The 18,944-nt window shown below is 42.2% G+C and overlaps 1 protein-coding gene across 2 annotated transcripts; it reads right to left on the minus strand.

Moving 5' to 3' along the window:
• Nucleotides 1-319: 319 nt before the first annotated feature.
• LOC126387828 (solute carrier family 22 member 5-like) lies at nucleotides 320-18,685 on the minus strand. Of its 2 annotated transcripts, none has more exons than XM_050040528.1 (11): nucleotides 18,392-18,685; nucleotides 8,448-8,630; nucleotides 6,124-6,227; nucleotides 5,889-6,043; nucleotides 5,542-5,713; nucleotides 5,219-5,351; nucleotides 3,739-3,839; nucleotides 2,947-3,161; nucleotides 1,782-1,964; nucleotides 1,495-1,630; nucleotides 320-441 (listed from the first exon to the last, which is right to left on the minus strand). In XM_050040528.1, exons 1-11 carry the CDS (start codon nucleotides 18,596-18,598, stop codon nucleotides 372-374), a joined length of 1,659 nt encoding a protein of 552 aa, XP_049896485.1. In that variant the 5' UTR covers nucleotides 18,599-18,685; the 3' UTR covers nucleotides 320-371. The 2 variants fall into 2 exon arrangements, with proteins under 2 accessions (XP_049896485.1, XP_049896486.1); XM_050040529.1 differs by lacking the exon at nucleotides 18,392-18,685 and adding an exon at nucleotides 13,400-13,780.
• Nucleotides 18,686-18,944: the final 259 nt, after the last annotated feature.

Here is an 18,944-nt window from a genome sequence, read left to right on the forward strand (position 1 = left end):
TCATGTTTCTTTGCCAGTAAAAAGTTTGTTCCCCCTTCTTTATAGACATCATTTGGCTTTCATTGTGGTGGCATACCTAATCTAGTTGGCCTGGGTTACATTTGAAGAATAAATCTTTGCACAGATAAAAGTCAGAATTTCTCAATTTCTTGCAGCCCACCTTTCTTTTATATATATGTTACATAGTTTGAGCTGAGATAACATGCACAGTATGCATGCACAATTTAATCTTTCAATTCTTGGTGATGTAATTAAATCCACTTGTACTGATTTGCTGACAGAGATGTTCAAAGTAAGAACAGTAAACAGTAGAACGATATTCAGTTAATAGTACAATATTTATTAATAACTTTAAGTAATGTTTGAGACAATCAGAGTTGACTTTCGAAAAGCACCATAGATTTTGAATTTTCCTTTCTTGTGATGAATGGGCACCTCATTCTGTTGGGACAAAAGACAAACAAGCAAAACATCAGTTGTTTTTTTTCGCAGACAGAAAAACTAGAAAAGCTTTAACATTTGAACATTTTCACTTCTACCAACTTCATTATTATTATTATTTTGAACAGGTGCATTGACTACAAAGATTGATGTCACCATCATCACATCTTCTCAGTCATGATGGTGGTGGTGAGGGGGATTGGTTTGGGTTGTAGAATTAGAGGAGTAATCTGTATTTGACATGTCTTTCATTAGTAACAGATAGTTTGCAGTATCTGGGTAATTTGTTCAGCTCTGATCACTGTAGTCCCTCATGTTAAGAAAGACAACTATTCCAACATGAAATGGGCAGCATCCAGGGAAAAAGCAGGACACAAATTCACAAACACATAAAGAGCACTTTATACAGCTTTGTAATTCTTTTCATGAAGTCTCATAAAATTACTTTGCTTCTTGAAAATACATCTTCATTTGTATTTGATATTTGATGTCAATGGTGAATTTTTAATCAGTTAACCACAGAGAATATTTTTGACCAGCTATGCACGTTGGTTTATAGATTAATTTTGCTACTCTTCAGTTTACTGCATTGCACATCAGGTAGATCTGGTGGTAGACTGACAGCTGGCCAGTCTCGAGTACAAGCTGGACAACCAAGATACTGACAGCAATACCAGTTTGAGCCAGTTTAGCTATTATTAGCAATTCCATTTGATAAAGCATTACGCTGTACTTTGCCCATACAAACACTGAAGTAACATGACCACAGATTGTGAGTCCATGTGTCATCATAGCCAGATGTGGTCATGGTGATACCTTTGAAGCGAGAACTATCACAAAAGCGATTTTGAGTATTTCGCCAGGTGTTTATATGCCTGTCCTGGCCCACATCTGTTTTAAGTCACAGATCGTTGTATCGTGGCTGGAGTGATGCCATTCCAAGATGATCTCTCGTTTGGAACTACCTCAAGGAGCTGCCAAAGTCAGATCCTCACAGAGGGGTTTTACATATTAAAAATATGATAACAGTATTGTATTCCTGAAGGAACTGACCTCTGTCTTCTCTGCATCTCTTGAATAGTTTGAGGTAGAGGTTGTCCAAAACTCTCTGGTAGGAAGAGTGCAGCGAAGGCAGACACGACAGATAGAGACCCGAGTATGATATAAGGCATGTACCTAAAGTAATCACCTGTCCAAGGAGAAGGGAAAATTAGGATGAGGGTGGTCCTGGGTCCTGTGTATGTGTACTGTAAGCGTGTACTTCATGTAAATTCATGTGCCAAGTTTAAGTCATATTTAAAAAAAATGCTAATAATTACTATTAGAGACAGTTTACTCACCTAGCAGTAACACGAAAGGTACAACGCAGGTGCCCACTCTGGAAACGGTGGTGCATGTCCCTGTTGCTGTGTTCCTGAGCACTGTTGGGTAAAGCTCTGCTGTGTAGGCATACATCAGGGCTATACCTGTGGTAAGACTATATTTACCCAGCATCTCCAGTGCAACAGCCAGCTCAGATAAACCTGAAATGGAAGAAATGGTTTTCCATCAGGTTCAGATTGTCCATCCATCCCTTTCTCGTGACTGCGGTATCTCAATAATGCCTTAAGGGAATATCAAACGTCCACTTGGACTCAAAAATTGACTTGTTAGTTTTTGGTGGCCATAGGTCAAAGGTCAAGGTCACTGTGACCTTGTCTGTCTCATTCTTGTGAATGCGATATCTCATAAACACTGTGAGGGAATTTCTTCAAATTTGGCACAAATGGTCACTTGGGCTCAACTATGGACTGACTAGATTTTGGTGGTCAAGGTTCAAGGTCAATGTGACCTTGCATCCATCTTATTTTCATGAACGTGATATCTTAAAAGCAAATTTGACATAAACGTCCACTTAGACTTTATATTGAACTGATTAGAATTTGGGGGAGTCAAAGGTCAAGGTCACTGTGACCTTGTGTCCATCTCATTCTAGTGTACACAATATTTCAAGAAGGCCTTGAGGGAGTTTCCTGAAATGTGGCACAAATGTCCACTTGGACTCAAGCATGAAGTGAGGAGAATTTGGTGGTCAAAGGTCAAAGGTCAAGGTCAATGTGACCTCACAAAACATTTTCTTTTATCAAAAAGTGTTCCTTTGCAAAAACACATTTTTGGCCATTACTCAACATCATATCTAGGGAACAGAAGAGGAGACATTTGGTCAGATACTGAATTGGTGTAACCAAACTTGGATGTCCACCTTGAAACTGTGCTGATTGTATACATCTTCTGTGCTGCCAGGAAAGATGTGTGTGAAGCACAGACATGGATGTAAACTGAAAGTGCAACTTCACTGGTACGCAGAGGCATACAACCGCAAGGTAATTCTACTTTGTTTCTAAAACTTTGTCTCTAAAACTGTCCTCTATGACTCTGACAATGTTGGAGTGCAATTTACGGCCTAAAAATATTTGCTTGGAAATATGACAGTACCGTGATGCACTACTTCATGACTCTGCTTACTTTGAGGCACCAGCTGAATGAAGTACAGCGACATCCCTGCAATAAGCATGGTGCAGATGACAGACAGTCGTCGTGGAAGGTATCGCAGCGACAGCCAGCTGGAAACGTATGCTGGTACCTCTACAGCTGCTGAGAGGAAACAGCTGATGTAGGGGTCAGCATGGAGTCGGGATGTGTTCAGGGACAGGCCATAGTATCCAGCACTAATAGTGACCCTGTGAAGACAGAGACACAGACAGCAGAGATGTTTGAATGGCATCGTTTAAGTAGTTTTTGTTATCACAAAACCCAAATGAACACTGTAAGTGAACTACTTGATTACCAGAAGCTAATTATTTAAACAGCACTTGTATAGTAATGATTCTGTCCCAAGCTTTTTGATCCATATAAGCGATCCATATAAACTGTGACCATTTCTACTGTACTTACCAATGTATTACCATCTAACACTCCACACAATTACGTCCTTTCACCTTCGAGAAAGGAGCTTCACTGGAAGGATTGGCACTAACTACTGGGACATGAACCCTCTGGCTTCCTGTTTGTGAACGCTGCCAATTGCTGAATGCATAACCAAACAGAACGTCTAGACCTGTGCAGTGCTGCACAACTCTGTGGTTTCTGGCTGTTAAGATTTAGGCTGTAGTGTGTGTTGGTGTTGTATTGGATTGAGTTATGCTGAGGTGTTTATGAAAAAAACAGTCCAATACACAGTGTGTAAGTGAGGAACTGTGAACATTGCCTAAAATCTAATTGTCTGTGTTTGGTGAAATTCTCAGACTGGATACTCACCACACCAGGCACAGAATGAGAGTCATGTTTCTGATGTTTCTTGTCCTCAGAAGGTCGAAGATATTGTGGTGGTTCTTCGGGTCTGTCTTTGTCTCATCAGCCTGCAAGATACAAAACCTCAGTCCTACCTGCAGTTTCTTGTGTTTTAACTGGGTCCCCAATGAAATATCGCCTTGAAATTTGGTACAGACATTCATGTGCCATACAGCACTCAAATTTTGCTTTAGGTCCAATATATCAAGATACGTGACCATCGTGGTAGGTATGACCTATTATCACCAACCAGACTTCAATTAACCAGATCACAGATTGTCACTGTGTCGCACATACATGTAGCTGGTGTGTATTTAATCATTAATTCATAATCAACCTTCAAACTGAAAGTAATATTAGATAATATTTACAAGGTTCAAACAAGGGGTGGGGAAACCCTTTTTTGTGGGGTTTGCATGTTCTCCCCATGCCAGCTTGGGCTTCCTCCCACAGTCCAAAGACATGCAGGTTAATTGGTGACTCTAAATTGTCTGTAGGTGTGTGAATGTGAGCGTTAATGGTTGTCTGTCTCTATGTGTCAGCCCTGTGATGGCCTGGCAACTTGTCAAGGGTGTACCTCGCCTCTCGCCCAGTGTCAGCTGGGATAGGCTCCAGCGGTTACAGAAAATGAATAAAGGATGAATGAATGAATTTACGAATTCTCTCTGTGTTTCCTATTATTGACAGGAGGTGGCGCTAATCTGCAAATTATTATAAATCTGGATCTTTAAAACATACTTGTTCCTTCGTTTGCCAATAAGCTAGCATTTGCAGTTTGTTGAGCTAACTTTAGTCAGCAATATCTCTGTTGAGTCGCATTTCATTGATATGGAGATAAACTCACTGATGTCAGTAAGAAATGATTCTTGTGAGGGTGTGAAAGAAACAGACAGGAACCTGCAGTATAGGTTATTGATGGCAAATGTTTCAGCCTCTCTAGCTTAATCGCTGTCAGTATGTGAATGCTAGCTCATATAGGGTAGTTGACGAGCATGAATGTAAATCACTGAGGCAGACTGTAAGGCGTTCTAGCGGTATGGTCAAAGATATAGGTCAGACCTGCCCCACTTGGTCATGCATCATGATGTACTGGACAAAACAGGCTTGAGTTGAGTTTTATGGAGCTTCTGAACTGAGCCATGATCTATTAGAAGACCATTAACAAGGAAAACGAATGTGCACATTTAGATTTTTATTATTCGGTAGAAGTATTTTTCAGAAGTGAAACAGCACAAATATGATGGTTTACAGTGCGACTTGCCATGCCTGCCCCATTGACTTAAGTCTGGCAGCAATACAAATTTTGAATGCTGCCACTGATGTAATGACCCTTCCTCTTTTTGTATAGTTTCCTTGGTTCCCTACAGGATGAACTGTACCAACAATGCGTGTTGTCAAGCAGACTTACGTGTCTTGTGCTGCATGATTTAAATCAAAGCAGACTTACATGTGCACTGTAATCTTCGAAGATCACCTGTGGAGCCTCAACTTTGTTCATCTTAGCAGCCTTTCTCACTATGGCCTCGGCCTCCTCCACTCTTCCCTGAGAGAGCAACCACCGAGGAGACTCTGGGATGAACCTGCCTCAGTTTTCAACAGACAAACAGAAAGTCTGGATCAGAGGAGCTTAGAAGAGTGCGAATGCAAGTTAGATTATTTCTCTAGTGAAAGAGCCAAATTATTATTTTGTCTCCTGACAAGAGCAAGATCATGGCATTTATGGTGCATGGTAGGTAAGCCTACCATTTTTTTGTTGTGGTTACAACCTACCACCAGAAAGGGATGTAGAGCAGGCCAGGCAGAGAGACGCCCAGCAGGAGAGATTTCCAGTCCCTTAAAAAGTAGGCGAAAAGAGGCAACAGCATGTAGCCAATGGCAAAGCCGAGACACACACCCATAGTTGAAAACAGCAACCGCACTTTTCCAGTCAAGATCTCAGCGCCTGCAGAAAAAGAGAAAGAGAGAGAGAAATGCTGGTAATATGTAAAGCTATTAACGATAAACAGTGATACAACAAGACACGTAAAGTACACACAATATGTATATTACTCAAAATCACTGACTACTGTATAAAATTATTCTTTGTTATTTCTAGAGCATGAAATGTTCACATTTACCCAGCACAAAACCAGACACATAGTTGGAGTTATGTCCCAAACCATTGAAGAAGATGAGGATGGAGAACACCGTCCAAGAAGGTGAAAACATTTCAGAAAAGGTAAAAATTGTCTGAAGAGCCATAGTGATGAAGAGAACAGGCTTCCTTCCAAACCTAGAGTGAGAAGAACAAGAGGCATCTTGGGTAATAATTTAACATGGTATCATTTCATTGTGAGATGGTGTTTTCAGTACCTGTCCGAGAGCTGTCCTGAGAAGAAGGATCCAGCAAGAAATCCCAGGTAGAAAATTGTGGTGGTGAATGGCTGCTTCCACTGATCACCGCACACCAGGTCAAACTGGAATATCCATGAACAATAAAACAAATGTATTTATTAATTTAACCAGAAAGTCCCGTGAGATTAAAATGTTGTTTTCAAGGAACCAAAAAGACAAGGGGGAATCTGTGGTAAAGGCCATTTGATGAATATAAGTCCAATACTCACTTGACTGCTGAAATAAAACTTTTTGTTTGTTTGTTTGTTTGTTTGTTTAGTTCAGCAGCCACATGGTAACATCGTTTATTTTGTCTTGTTGGAAACAGCACCATTCAGATTCCCCACAAGTTTTAGTATTAGGTAAAGCAATTTCTTGTAACAGCTGCCCTTAAAAAGTATGTAGTGTAGTATGCAGTATGCATGCTACTGGGACACACTACATCCGCTCCCTGAACTCCGACCCTCTTGCTCACTTCTGCCGCCGTCCGTAGCGCCACATTTGAATATTTTGTTTTGTTGTACTTCGGAGATGCAGCAAATCTCCTCTTGTCAAGCTCGCCAGAGTCGTGCATACCGTCGGAGGTGCTGGAGAGCTCTGTTGCTGTTATGTCGTAATGTATGTTGTTGTTTCTAATAAACTGACATGTTCACGTAAACAGTCCCAAGCCTATTATTAGTGACCTGTCTATTGAACTAGTCACCAGTAGGCATATTAACCCCCTTCACACATAGCTCTCTGTTGCTGGCAGATGTTTGTTGTTAAATATATTCACAGCTATGCTGCTGGCACTATATTCTGTCTGCACGTGAAGCAGCCTTACATTCACATTACTTTTATTTGTAGTGTAACATACTTGCACATTCTCACTACATTACTTAATATGTATTTGACTTTTACTATTTATATATTTACTAGTCTGTACTGCTCATACCTGGCCCATAGTGTATTCATATTTAGTCATATTCATTCATTATTTATACCACACTTACACCACTGCCTATACTGGTAGAATCTTCTATATTGTAGTCATAGTTGAACCCTAACATTGATTATACTATATTCACAATAAAGTTGTCTGTGTTGTCTGTGTTGTGTTGTCTTCCGTGCTATATGTGGGCGTTGGTTGTACACGCAGCTCAGTCAGTGCTACGTAACTCATTATGAGAGGTCGTACTCAGCCTGAGAAAACAGTGGAATAAGCATGTATTGCTTTTTGGATTTTTTCGACTTCAACTTTTCAACTTTTAACAGAATACCTGCATTGCAAACTGGGAGGTGTGAGGTCCAAAAGACGTGGACATTTAGGAGGAATGAAGGATGCTATTCAGTTGCATTATGGGAAATGTAGGATACAGTGTTTTGGAGCTTCATCCATAAAAGAGAAGACCTCAATTTTGATTATCTCTCTTTTGTGAGTCCCCCAGATTTTTGGAAGAGCAGTGTGACAGTGGAGTGTCCCTTTAAGTTCCCCCCACTCTCTTTTCCCTAAACCAATTCAAGTCTGTCTTTGTTCCTCACTTATTTAACATTATGACCACACTCTCACTAACTACACGCTAAAGCATGCTGCATCTCATTGTTGATGAAGAAAAAGAACCTTGGTCCATTAGGAGTTAAACAACCAAGTTTCAAGGTTCATAACATTTCAATTGCCATTTCAAAATTCTATACTTTTCCAAACTCAAATTTTCCAGACTTCTTGCCTAGCCTAAATACATAGCTGGCATCTGCGTGCCTTACCCGTGGGATAAAGTTTGACAACTTCAATATCTTTTGAAACTGTACACAAACCCTTAAACCTGAAACAAAACATAAGTGGTTGGTTGCAGAGTGCAATGTACTAACCTACGCCATGCCCTTGGGCTGCCAAACCCGAACAATAATGCAAAGATAAGGAAGAAGGCCAGCACACAGATACAGGCAGACAGCATGTATCTCTCTCCCTCTCCTGACCCTCTGCTCCACATCACTCAAGAAATTCAGAGGATGTCTGTCCCAATCGAAGATCCTCCCACCACACTCGCCAAAACCAGAATAACAGTGCAGCTGTTCTAATGGAGTCAACTCCTCTAAGCTTCAGTTTTATGAGTGAGACTAGAGTGCATATGAAAGCAGGTGGAGTTGCCATTCTGTTCGGGGTGGTTTTACATAGTAGTCCTTTTTAAACAAACCAAACTCCTCTAAAAGTGAGCCAAAAAAGTGGACCAACAGGAAAGGGACTCAGTTCTTTTTGTGTTCACATTGTCAGTTCATTTGAAAGAGGACTCAGTTCTCCCATATTAATAGATTTACACACTCACCTCAGTGACTATGGTGGATTGGTAGATGTCTTTGCTGTAGCTCCACCCGTCCACACAGCCCTCCTGCTCCAGGTCAGTGAGGTTGACATCCCTGCCAGGGATGAATCCCTGAGCGGAGAGATTTCTGACGACATCCAGCCTGTACCTGCTGCATCTGCTCAGCTCCTGTTTCCCATTCACCACCTCACAGTCACAATCACACAAACTTTATTAGTGTTATTAGTAGGGCTGGGCTGCTTTAAAAATTTTCAAACTGGTTTCATAGTAAGCCTTGTATATGCAATTTTATCAGGTGTAGCTACTTGACTCTGACGGTTGAATCTGGTACAGTATGGTTCAGTTCAGTTTGTTACACATTTTTTTTCCATTTCCACTGTGAAAAGTTGTGGATGGTACCAATGGAACTGTTCCTTACCGTCCCCATTTTGTAGCACCCCTCTGTTGGGGTAGCTAGCACACAGATCTGGTACTAAAAGGTGGAGCTAAAACACTGCAGTCCATTGATTGGTCAATAGCGGAAGGTTACTCGTGGTCAGGGCGGAGTTGTGGTTGGTTTTGAAGCTTATGCAACAACTGCTCACACCGTGGTTAAGTCTTACATATATTAGTAAACTATAAAATAAAAATAACTTAATTCACTGGCCAACTTTTAAGGTGGAAAATTTACTTGTAATGTTACTCAATGCATGAGCTGATGACATGAATCATCAACACACCTTAAATGTCTCTCTTGGATGACAAACACTGTCAGTAATGAGCGGATCTCAAGCGTTTAAAAATACACTGCTCAAAAAAAATTGAGAGAACACGTAATCGTCACAGTATAACAAGTCAGTTAAACTTCAGGGATATCAATATGTCCATTTAGAAAGCACAAGTGATTTGTGAATCAGTTTCACCTGCTTTGGTGCAAATGAAAGTGACAACAGGTGCAATGGCGAGGCAAAAGCAAGACAACCCCCCAAAAGGGAATGAGAGCTGGACAGGGCCATAGAAGGGCATCAACCCAGCAGCAGGACTGGTATCTGCTCCTTTGTGAGGAAAAACAGGAGGAGCACTGCCAGAGCCCTACAGAGATGACCTCCAGCAGGCTACTAGTGTGCATGTTTCTGACCAAACTGTCAGAAACAGAATCCATGAGGGTAGCATGAGGGCCTGACATCCTCTAGTGGGACCTGTGCTCACAGCCCAGGACCATGCAGCTTGATTGGCATGCTCCATAGAACACCAGAATTGGCAGGTCCGCCACTGGCACCCCGTTCTCCTCACAGATGAGCACATGACCGTAAAAAAACAGACAGATACAATAATGAGCACTATATGGGTCCAATCTTAATAAAGGGGACCCAGGGACATTACATCCCGTGGCAGACCCTCGATCTGACCGGCCTGGTCTCCAGACTCCCTGATATTCATGACAGGGCCTCAAAGTGGATCAGCGCTTTTGAGGAAGCTACCATTGGCAAATTGTTGGCATTGGGGATGTGAAGGCGGTGTGAGCTCAAACTCTCGGAGCCTCGGCAATGGAGAACATGCTGAGGCACAACGGGTGTGAGTGGATGATAAGTCCCATGGCTGATGGAACTGAGTTTGATGCCTATCGTGGGGAACTGTGGGCAGCACTGAGGAGAGAGTACCCGACACGAGTTGACCTTAAGGCATTGCGGGGTGAACCTTTCACAGAGACTGATAATCCTGCAACATACATAAACAATCACTTGAAAAGATGGAGACAAGAGACTGAGGAAGACATCGGGCAGAGCCAGGTGTTAATGACTCTGTTCAGAGACTCAGTCACTGACGCGCTCCCCACCCCAGTCCAGAGCAGACTGAGGGACGTAGTGGGATTAACAACGATGCCACACAGAAAGATGAGCAGAGGATGAAAGAGCAGGATAGAGACGTCCAGAGAAAACTGGCACAGCTGCAACTTAGCGAGCTGCAGAGCAAGGGCAAAGCTAACACCCAAGCGGCAATTACGACTGAAAAAACGAACCCCACGCCAACGAACACATCCACCGCACAGTCAACACAGCCCCCGCAACCACCCCCCAGTTATCAATGTCTACCCGCAGCCATACACACAGCCATATCGACCTCCTGGAGCATGTTGGCGGTGTGGGAGCTTGGCCACAGAGCAGTAGCCTGTCCACAGGTGGGCCCCGGATGGGTAGATGGGAGGGGGGATTCAGAGCCGCTCGGAGAGGGGGGAATGGCACTAGTGGTGTCCCTGGAACCTATGATTACACCAGAAGACATTATACTAATACAAAAGGAAGCAGGTCAGGGCGAGCATAGACTATGGCTCAAGAGAGGAGCAGCACAGGACGAGAAAGGTCTTTGGAGGTCCCATGAGGGACTTGTAGTTGCACCAGTGGCTCTGTTCATCCATTTTGATCTCAAAAGTCCACGGTGTTGCACACTGTGGGAGGGGGGAAGTGTTGAAAAAGATAAGACAGCAGGGCTATTGGTCCCCATACATGCAAGCAATGGTTGAAGAAGTACTGAGCCAATGTGAAATCTGTGCCGAAAACAATGTCCGGAAAGGGGTGAAAACCCCTGTGGGACACATTCCAGTCCCGGAGGGACCCTTTAAACATTTATGTATGGACTATGTAGACATGATAAAATCTGTACATGGCAAATGATACATGCTGGTGGTAATTGATCGCTTTATCCGACAACTGCAAATGGAACTGCCTGAATATATGAAACAATTAACTGCCTTCCCTAAATCTATATATTTGCAGGAAAAAGCGAAGGAGCCAAAGGCCAAACAGGAGGTCGAGAGACAGGTGGTGCCAGGCGTTCAGGTGTACGTGAAGGTCTTCAGGAGAAAGTGGCACGAGCCAAGAGGAGAAGGGCCGTACACCGTGGTGAGGGCAACTCCAACAGCAGTCCAAGTCGAAGGAAGCACGACGTGGTATCATCTGAGCCATTGCACCAAGATCCAGGCAGAAACAAAAGTGCAGTATTAAACTAAAAAACAATGAGGAAAATGATGTGGTTGTTGGCGGGAATAATGTGCAGCCTAGTGTTGCAATCACCAGGCACCCTGGGGACGAAAGAGACTGCTCCAAGGAGCCCAAGCCAGACTCTGAAGACAAGGAGCACGGGACATCCACTGGAGTCAGGATAAGTATGATGCAACCACAAAATTTCCAATTCACACTGTGTCGAAACCCAAGCCAACATTCTCAGATAAGTTTATTATGACTGTAAGCCATTTAGTCAGGAGCAGGTTAACAAACGGGCTAAGAGGGATCTTCATACTATGTGGAAGTGGACTGGGTTAGTGCTCATCCCTGAAGAGATAGGAGGGGATGGAACAAAATGTGAAATAACTGTAGAGCTAAATAAAACAATATTATGTAGGATGAAGTCAGGGGAAGAGGAGATAGGAATGGGAAATCATTCATGCCAAATAAGAATCATCGTAGGTCAAGAACTTGAAATTGAGGTTAGAATGGATAGGAAGAGAAATCCTAACGATGAGTATTTTGCAGAGGTGATTTGTGAAGATGAAAAAGCTACAAATTTTCGAATAACACTTCACCTGATGGAACATTTTCGGTTGCTATGAGCAAGCTTGAAGTCTTACAATCTGAAATGACTGAAAATGCTGGTAAGGGTGGAAGCATCAAGTGGGATAGCTTAGAGGAAAATTTTGGAAAATGGGGAGCCGTTTTGGCTAAAATAGGGATAATTGTACTGATAGTACTAATTCTGTTTTCCTTGTTGGCATGTTGCATTGTGCCTATCCTGAAGAAATGGTGTGTGAGAGCGATGGACAAGAAGCTGAACCTTGTAACGGACATACAAGGAGCACAAATGACGAAGAGGAACTGTGAGAGAGAATGATCAACAATGGCTGATACTCTCTCCTGAAAGAGAGGACAGGGAATATATACACCACAACCACATACAAGATATCACATAAGCACATGAGACTGTGAACAGTTTACTCCACCGCTCTGGCACCATTTCCTGTATTCATCTTTGTGTTTTGATTTTACAAGAGGGAAATATACTCTGATTTCAACTTAGCAAGTTATGCATATTATCCAAAAGGATTTCTGTGATTCCATTATAATCTAATAAGTAAGTTGCATTTTATCTGGTGTATTTGATCCAGCTGTTGAAGATTCATCTGTTAGGCCGCCCAACGGGAAGGGGCCAATGGGGGACTTTTCCTGGATTCAACAGCCGCCAGTTTTTTTGTTGACAGATGCTAAAATATGTTTCAGTGTTTGATGTAATATCATATACTCATGCCAAGTTCATATATCACTATATCGTATGTGTTCTTATGCATCATCATATTCAAGTTTAAGAGTTTCATACAAGACCATATATTCATGTTAGTAAGGAACACTGGTTGTATTCACATTGTCACATATCCTACTCATACTTATACAAACATAGGCGTTCATTTACCATACATTATCTCTGCGAATAATTTATGATAAAATCACAAAGAGGAGGGACTATGTAGAGGCAGATAATGTATTATTCTATATCAAATGTTAAAATAATGTCAGTTGCAAAAGATCTTAGAAACAGTTGATCAGATGTCAGTTTCTGCAACTGTTTATGAGTTGGTGAACTTTGGAAATCAAACAAAAGGACGGAACATTTAGGTTAGGATGACCTGACTGGTGGGACAGTTAGGTCATATGCCCAGACCTGATGCACATGGACACACACACACACACACACACACACACACACACACACACACACACACACACGCACACAAATGAACATACGCCCACTCACTCAAATAGTATAAAGGCATTTGAAAGTTGGGTAAGCGGGGCTGTTTTCTGCTATGTCATTGTGTTGTTGAGTTGTATTCTGCAATTAAAGTAATTCCACTGGCTGCAACTTTTCTCCATGGTCCTCCGAGTCTCCTCATTTCAGTGTTTGCTGAAGTTGAGCAATTTCCTTACAGTGACAGGTGTGAAAGAGTCTGGAGACGCCGTGGTGAACGTTATGCTGCCTGTAACATCATCCAGCATGACCGGTTTGGTGGTGGGTCAGTGATGGTCTGGGGAGGTATATCCTTGGAGGGTCGCACAGACCTCCATGTCATAGCCAACAGTACCCTGACTGCTGTTAGGTACTGGGATGAAATCCTCAGAGTGATTGTCAGACTTTACGCTGGTGCAGTGGGTTCTGGGTTCCTCCTGGTGCAGGACAGTGCCCGGATGATCGTGAATGATCCTCTCGTTCCTCTGACCTAAATCCAACTGAGCACCTAAGGGACATTAACAATCGGTGCATCTGACGCTGCCAAGTACCGCCAGAGAGCTCATTGATGCCCTGATCCAGGTCTGGAAGGAGATCCCCAAGGACACTATCTGCCAATTTATCAGGAGTATGCCTTGATGTTGTCAGGAGGGCATACACACGACTGAGTCACATTATGAGCTCCAATGTGCGTGTTAAAATTCACGCACATTGGATCAGCCTGTGATTTTGTGTTTTTTTTACTTTGATTTTTGGTGTGATTTTGAATCCAGCCCTCAGTGGGTTGATGATTTTGATTTCCACTGACCGTTGTTACATCATTTTGTTCTGAACAAATTCTCCAGTGTACATCAGTAATGAGTTTCAACTTTAATAATTAATTTATTAAGATCTGATGTGTGATTTAAGTGTTCCCTTAATTTTTTGAGCAGTGCCTATATAAATTTCGACCAGATAATGAGAACTGCATAGATTCTAATCTCCACTCTAATCCTATCTTTAAATATCCCATTGAGAGAAACCAGCACTGCAGCCTGTTCATTCTGTGGACAATAAATGAGGTGCAGACTTCCATCTATGTCACCGGTGATGGTGATGAGGCAATACAGTGAGTGATAGACGGAGTAAATGTAAATGTAAATGTTCTTTATTTATACAGCCCTTTACAACAACCCTTTCGGTGAACCAAAGTGCTTTACAATAGGTGCAAAAGAAGCAATAAATAAAACAATTAAAAATAAATAGAGGCAATAACAACAATAAAAACAATAAAAGCAATGAAAATAATAAAAGCAATAGGAGCAATAAAATACAATAAAATAANGAAGCAATAAATAAAACAATTAAAAATAAATAGAGGCAATAACAACAATAAAAACAATAAAAGCAATGAAAATAATAAAAGCAATAGGAGCAATAAAATACAATAAAATAAAGTAAAACAGAGTAAAAGGTAAAAGAGTCACCACACTACTGGGTATTAAAAGCCATCCTAAATAAATATGTCTTCAGTCTAGATTTGAAAAGGCCCAGGTCAGAAATGAGACGCATTTCAACAGGGAGCTTATTCCAAAGCCTGGGAGCAGCAATGGAAAAGGCTTGATCACCCCAGTGTTTGTATTTTGACCTGGGCACTTCCAGCAAAAGTTGGTTTGACGATCTTAGCGCTCTACCAGGTTCCCGAACAGTTAAAAGCTCAGTTAAGTACACTGGGGCGAGACCATGAAGAGCTTTAAAAACAAACATCAAAATTTTAAAATCAATCCTGTACTGGACGGGAAGCCAGTGAAGGGATTTAAGAACAGGAGTGATGTGCTCTCGTCTGTTAGTGCTGGTTAAAAGACGGGCCGCAGCATTTTGCACCAGCTGGAGGCGACCAAGAGAAGCCTGGGAGACACCAACATAGAGAGCATTACAGTAATCCAGTCTAGAGCTTATAAGAGCATGGATGGCCATTTCAAGGTTGCGGTGACTTAAAAACATTTTAACTTTGGCCAGGAGACGAAGCTGGAAAAAACTAGTTCGGACAACACTGTTTATTTGTTTGTCGAATTTAAGGTCTGAGTCAAGAAACACTCCCAGATTTCTGACATTTTGACTGAGTGTTGGAAACAAGGTTCCAAAGCCAGCCGTCCCTGTGTCCCCAAACATGATGCACTCTGTTTTACCATCATTAAGGTGAAGAAAATTCTGGGCCAACCACTGCTTAATTTCAGCCACACAGGAAAGCAAAGAACACTGCGCACTTTGACTGTTTGGCTTCACTGGCAGATAAATTTGCAGATCATCTGCATAACAGTGAAAGGAGAGGTTGTTCCTGGCTATAATTGACCCAAGAGGCAACATATACAAAGAAAAAAGAATAGGGCCAAGAATAGACCCCTGTGGGACCCCACAGGAGAGAGGAGCACTTGAAGAGGACAAGTCACCAACCATAACAGAGAAGGTTCTGCCGGATAAGTATGATTCAAACCACTTTAGTGCTGTACCGCGAATGCCAACATAATCACACAGGCGTGACAGGAGGACTGAGTGGTCCACCGTGTCAAAGGCAGCTGAGAGGTCAAGTAACACTAACACAACCGGAGATTTGGTATCCACTGCCCGTGCAATATCGTTATGTACTTTTAACAGCGCAGACTCAGTGCTGTGACGAGACCTAAACCCAGACTGGAACTTCTCAAGGACTGAGTTGTTTTCCAGAAATGACTGTAATTGATTAAAAACAACTTTTTCTAAAACCTTGGAAAGAAAGGGCAAATGGGAAACAGGTCTAAAATTTGACATCACTGAGGGGTCAAGATTAGGCTTTTTAAGAAGGGGCCTGATCACAGCATGTTTAAAGGAGGCTGGGACAGTTCCTAGTCCAAGACAACTGTTAATAAGAAAAAGTAGACTAGGCCCCACAGTGTTAAAAACCATTTTCAGCACCTTGGGAGGGACAATATCCACTGGGCAATTTGTAGGCTTTAAGGATTTAACAATGTTACTTAGAAAGGAGAGAGAAACCATGTCAAACTGGTTGAACACAGCAGAGTGAGTAGGAGCAACAAGCAAGTCCTTATTAAGATTCAAGTTACAACATTTACTGATGTCTTGTCTGACAGACTCCACTTTGTCAACAAAATAGCAAAGAAACTTCTCACAAGTGGCGATTGAGACATCAGTCAGAGCAGAGGTGCATGGGTTCACAGCAGCATTGATTGTGTTAAATAAAACCCTGGGACAATGATTGCTGCTAGAAATAATGTTAGAGAGGTACTGAGATTTTGCTTCACGTACAGCCTTCTGATAATCAGCAAGGGAAACCCTTAACATTTCCAGAGACACTTGCAATTTGTCCTTTTTCCATCTGCGTTCTGCCTGCCTGCAGCGTTGCCTAACAGCGCGAGTGGTGTCATTCAACCAGGGATCTGTTCTTGGCTTGGCAGATTTTTGCCTAAAAGGTGCGACCAAATCCAGAATCCCAGTGCAGGTGGAGTGGAAGAAGGAGAGAAAGTCGTCGGGACATGGAGGGGAAACCAAGCCATCCCAGGCAAACAGCTGTGAGTCCTTGAAAGCAGCGGTAAATTCATCGGCTGTGGAGGGAGTGATAATTCGCCGTTGACAAGATGGAGCAAGAGGTTTGCTCCTTGATTGGGGGGCTATAAGTTCAAAAATAACAGGGAAATGATCTGAGATTGCAGTCTCAGAGATTTCTTTGAGGGAGACTGAGAGCCCAAGGGAAATTACAAGGTCCAATATGTGCCCAAGCTGGTGTGTTTTTTTATCCACTGACTGAGTTAGATTAAAACTTGCCAAAAGACTTTTGAAGTCAGTGGCAAACTGGTCAGACAGACAACACACATGAACATTAAAATCCCCACAAATTAGAAGTTTGTCATATTTTGGTAGAAAGTCTGCCAAAAACTCAGAAAACTCCTGAATAAAGTCTTTATTATATTTTGGAGGGCGATAGACAACAGCACACAACAAGGGACTTGCAAACTCCATCACAAACAGTTGCAGTTCAAAAGAGGAGTATGCATCTGCAGGAAGACGCCAGCATTTAAAACTGTCCTTGAACACAACAGCAAGCCCCCCACCTCGCCCCGACGCTCGCGGGGAGCTGAAGAAAGAACAGCTGGGTGGGAGGAGCTCAGAGAAGACGCTGTTGTCACCTGGTTTCAGCCAGGTTTCAGTCAAAAGGAGGAAGTCCAGAGAATGTGATATAAAAAAGTGAGTGAGTGACAACCCTGCCCACATTTAAGAGTACTGTTTGCGGTGGAAACGCTTAACGGTCCTACGTTTGGGTACCATGTCTGTACCACTCTGCCATGTCTCATCTGGTCACAGTAAATAACACAAGATTTTGGTCAACAAACACAACGCGCGCTGCTCGCCCCCCTCCCACCTCCACTGAAATTCGGTTTCCTTTAAGTTGCTGGTGCTTGGCTCAGCAGAAAATTGCGCACGGCCTGTCCCACACTAGCGACTCCATTAATCCTTTGATAAAAATATTATAATTGCTTATTACTAAGCAATGTAAATACATCAGTGATCTCCTCCATCCATATATCGTCAGTAAGTCCGTTAGGTCTTCTGAACAGGACTCAAAATAAAGGTGGCTCCAACACTATGAAACATTCTACTTGTTCTACTATTTATTACTTTCTCTTAATTGTTATATTGCCTTCGCCTTTGCTGATTGCATGTTCTTTTTAATTGATTGCATGGCCGATCAAAAGGGAGTCGGGTACAGATTGCACGTTTCATTGTTTGATTTCTTTATTGTACTTTGTGAAGCACTTTTTCAATTGTATTTCTATGAAAGGTGCTATATCAAATGCATTTTTTGTTATCTATTTATAATTATCATTATCATGCAATACAAGCTGGATTTAGCGCAGTGACGTCATCTGCACAGGTTGCTGATGTAGGCTAGTTTTTTGTTTGCCAGTTTAGCATTAAATTAAACTGGTTTGGGCTGCTGGACCAGACCGGCAAAACTGGAACTTGACCCAACTCTACTGACCAGACTGCTTCATCAGCTACTTTTAAAAATGACTGAACTTTAAATCTACAAACGTGATCATCAAAACTTCGTGATGAAGTCTAATAATAACCATTAAAGCTCTCTTTCTGAATTCTTGCACAAGTGTACCTTTCATATTAACAGCTTTTCCCAGAAGCCCTGTTCAGATCTTAGTTACCTCTCTCGGGATGATAGCGTTGCGCCAGTCCTGGGTCAGGTTAACCTCTGGGACCAGACAGTGGTGACTGGGAATGGCAGTCAAGAAGACAACAGATAATGCGCCGAATCCATTGGGCAAGATGCTGGCACAGAGCAGGAAGAAGACAATCTGCTGGAAACGTCCCCACTGACCCAAAAAAGATATGGTTTCATCATAATCCTTCATATCGGGATCCTAAGTGCAAACTTCCAAACCTGTATGGCGTAGACCACTTTTTTTTTCTTTACTGCAACATCATAAAGAGACCGGTTTGCCTTCATCTCACTTGTCCGTTAGTCACGCCCTGTACTAGATAAAAAATGCATGCCTCATCAAAGTTGAAGGGGAGAGTACAGCACTGTAAAACATTTCTTAAGCAATTGTTTGCACCAGGAGACACTATTCTGCAATATTAGAGCCAGAGTTGCAAAACTGCATAAAGTCGCCCTTATGCTACTTGTAACAGAAACATGTCTCTGTCCAGAAAAACGCCAGAATTAAATGAAATGAAACTGGAACTGCAGCTCACTTT

The sequence above is a fragment of the Epinephelus moara genome, chromosome 3 (genome assembly GCF_006386435.1).
Source record: "Epinephelus moara isolate mb chromosome 3, YSFRI_EMoa_1.0, whole genome shotgun sequence".
In the NCBI taxonomy this organism is placed as follows: domain Eukaryota; kingdom Metazoa; phylum Chordata; class Actinopteri; order Perciformes; family Serranidae; genus Epinephelus; species Epinephelus moara.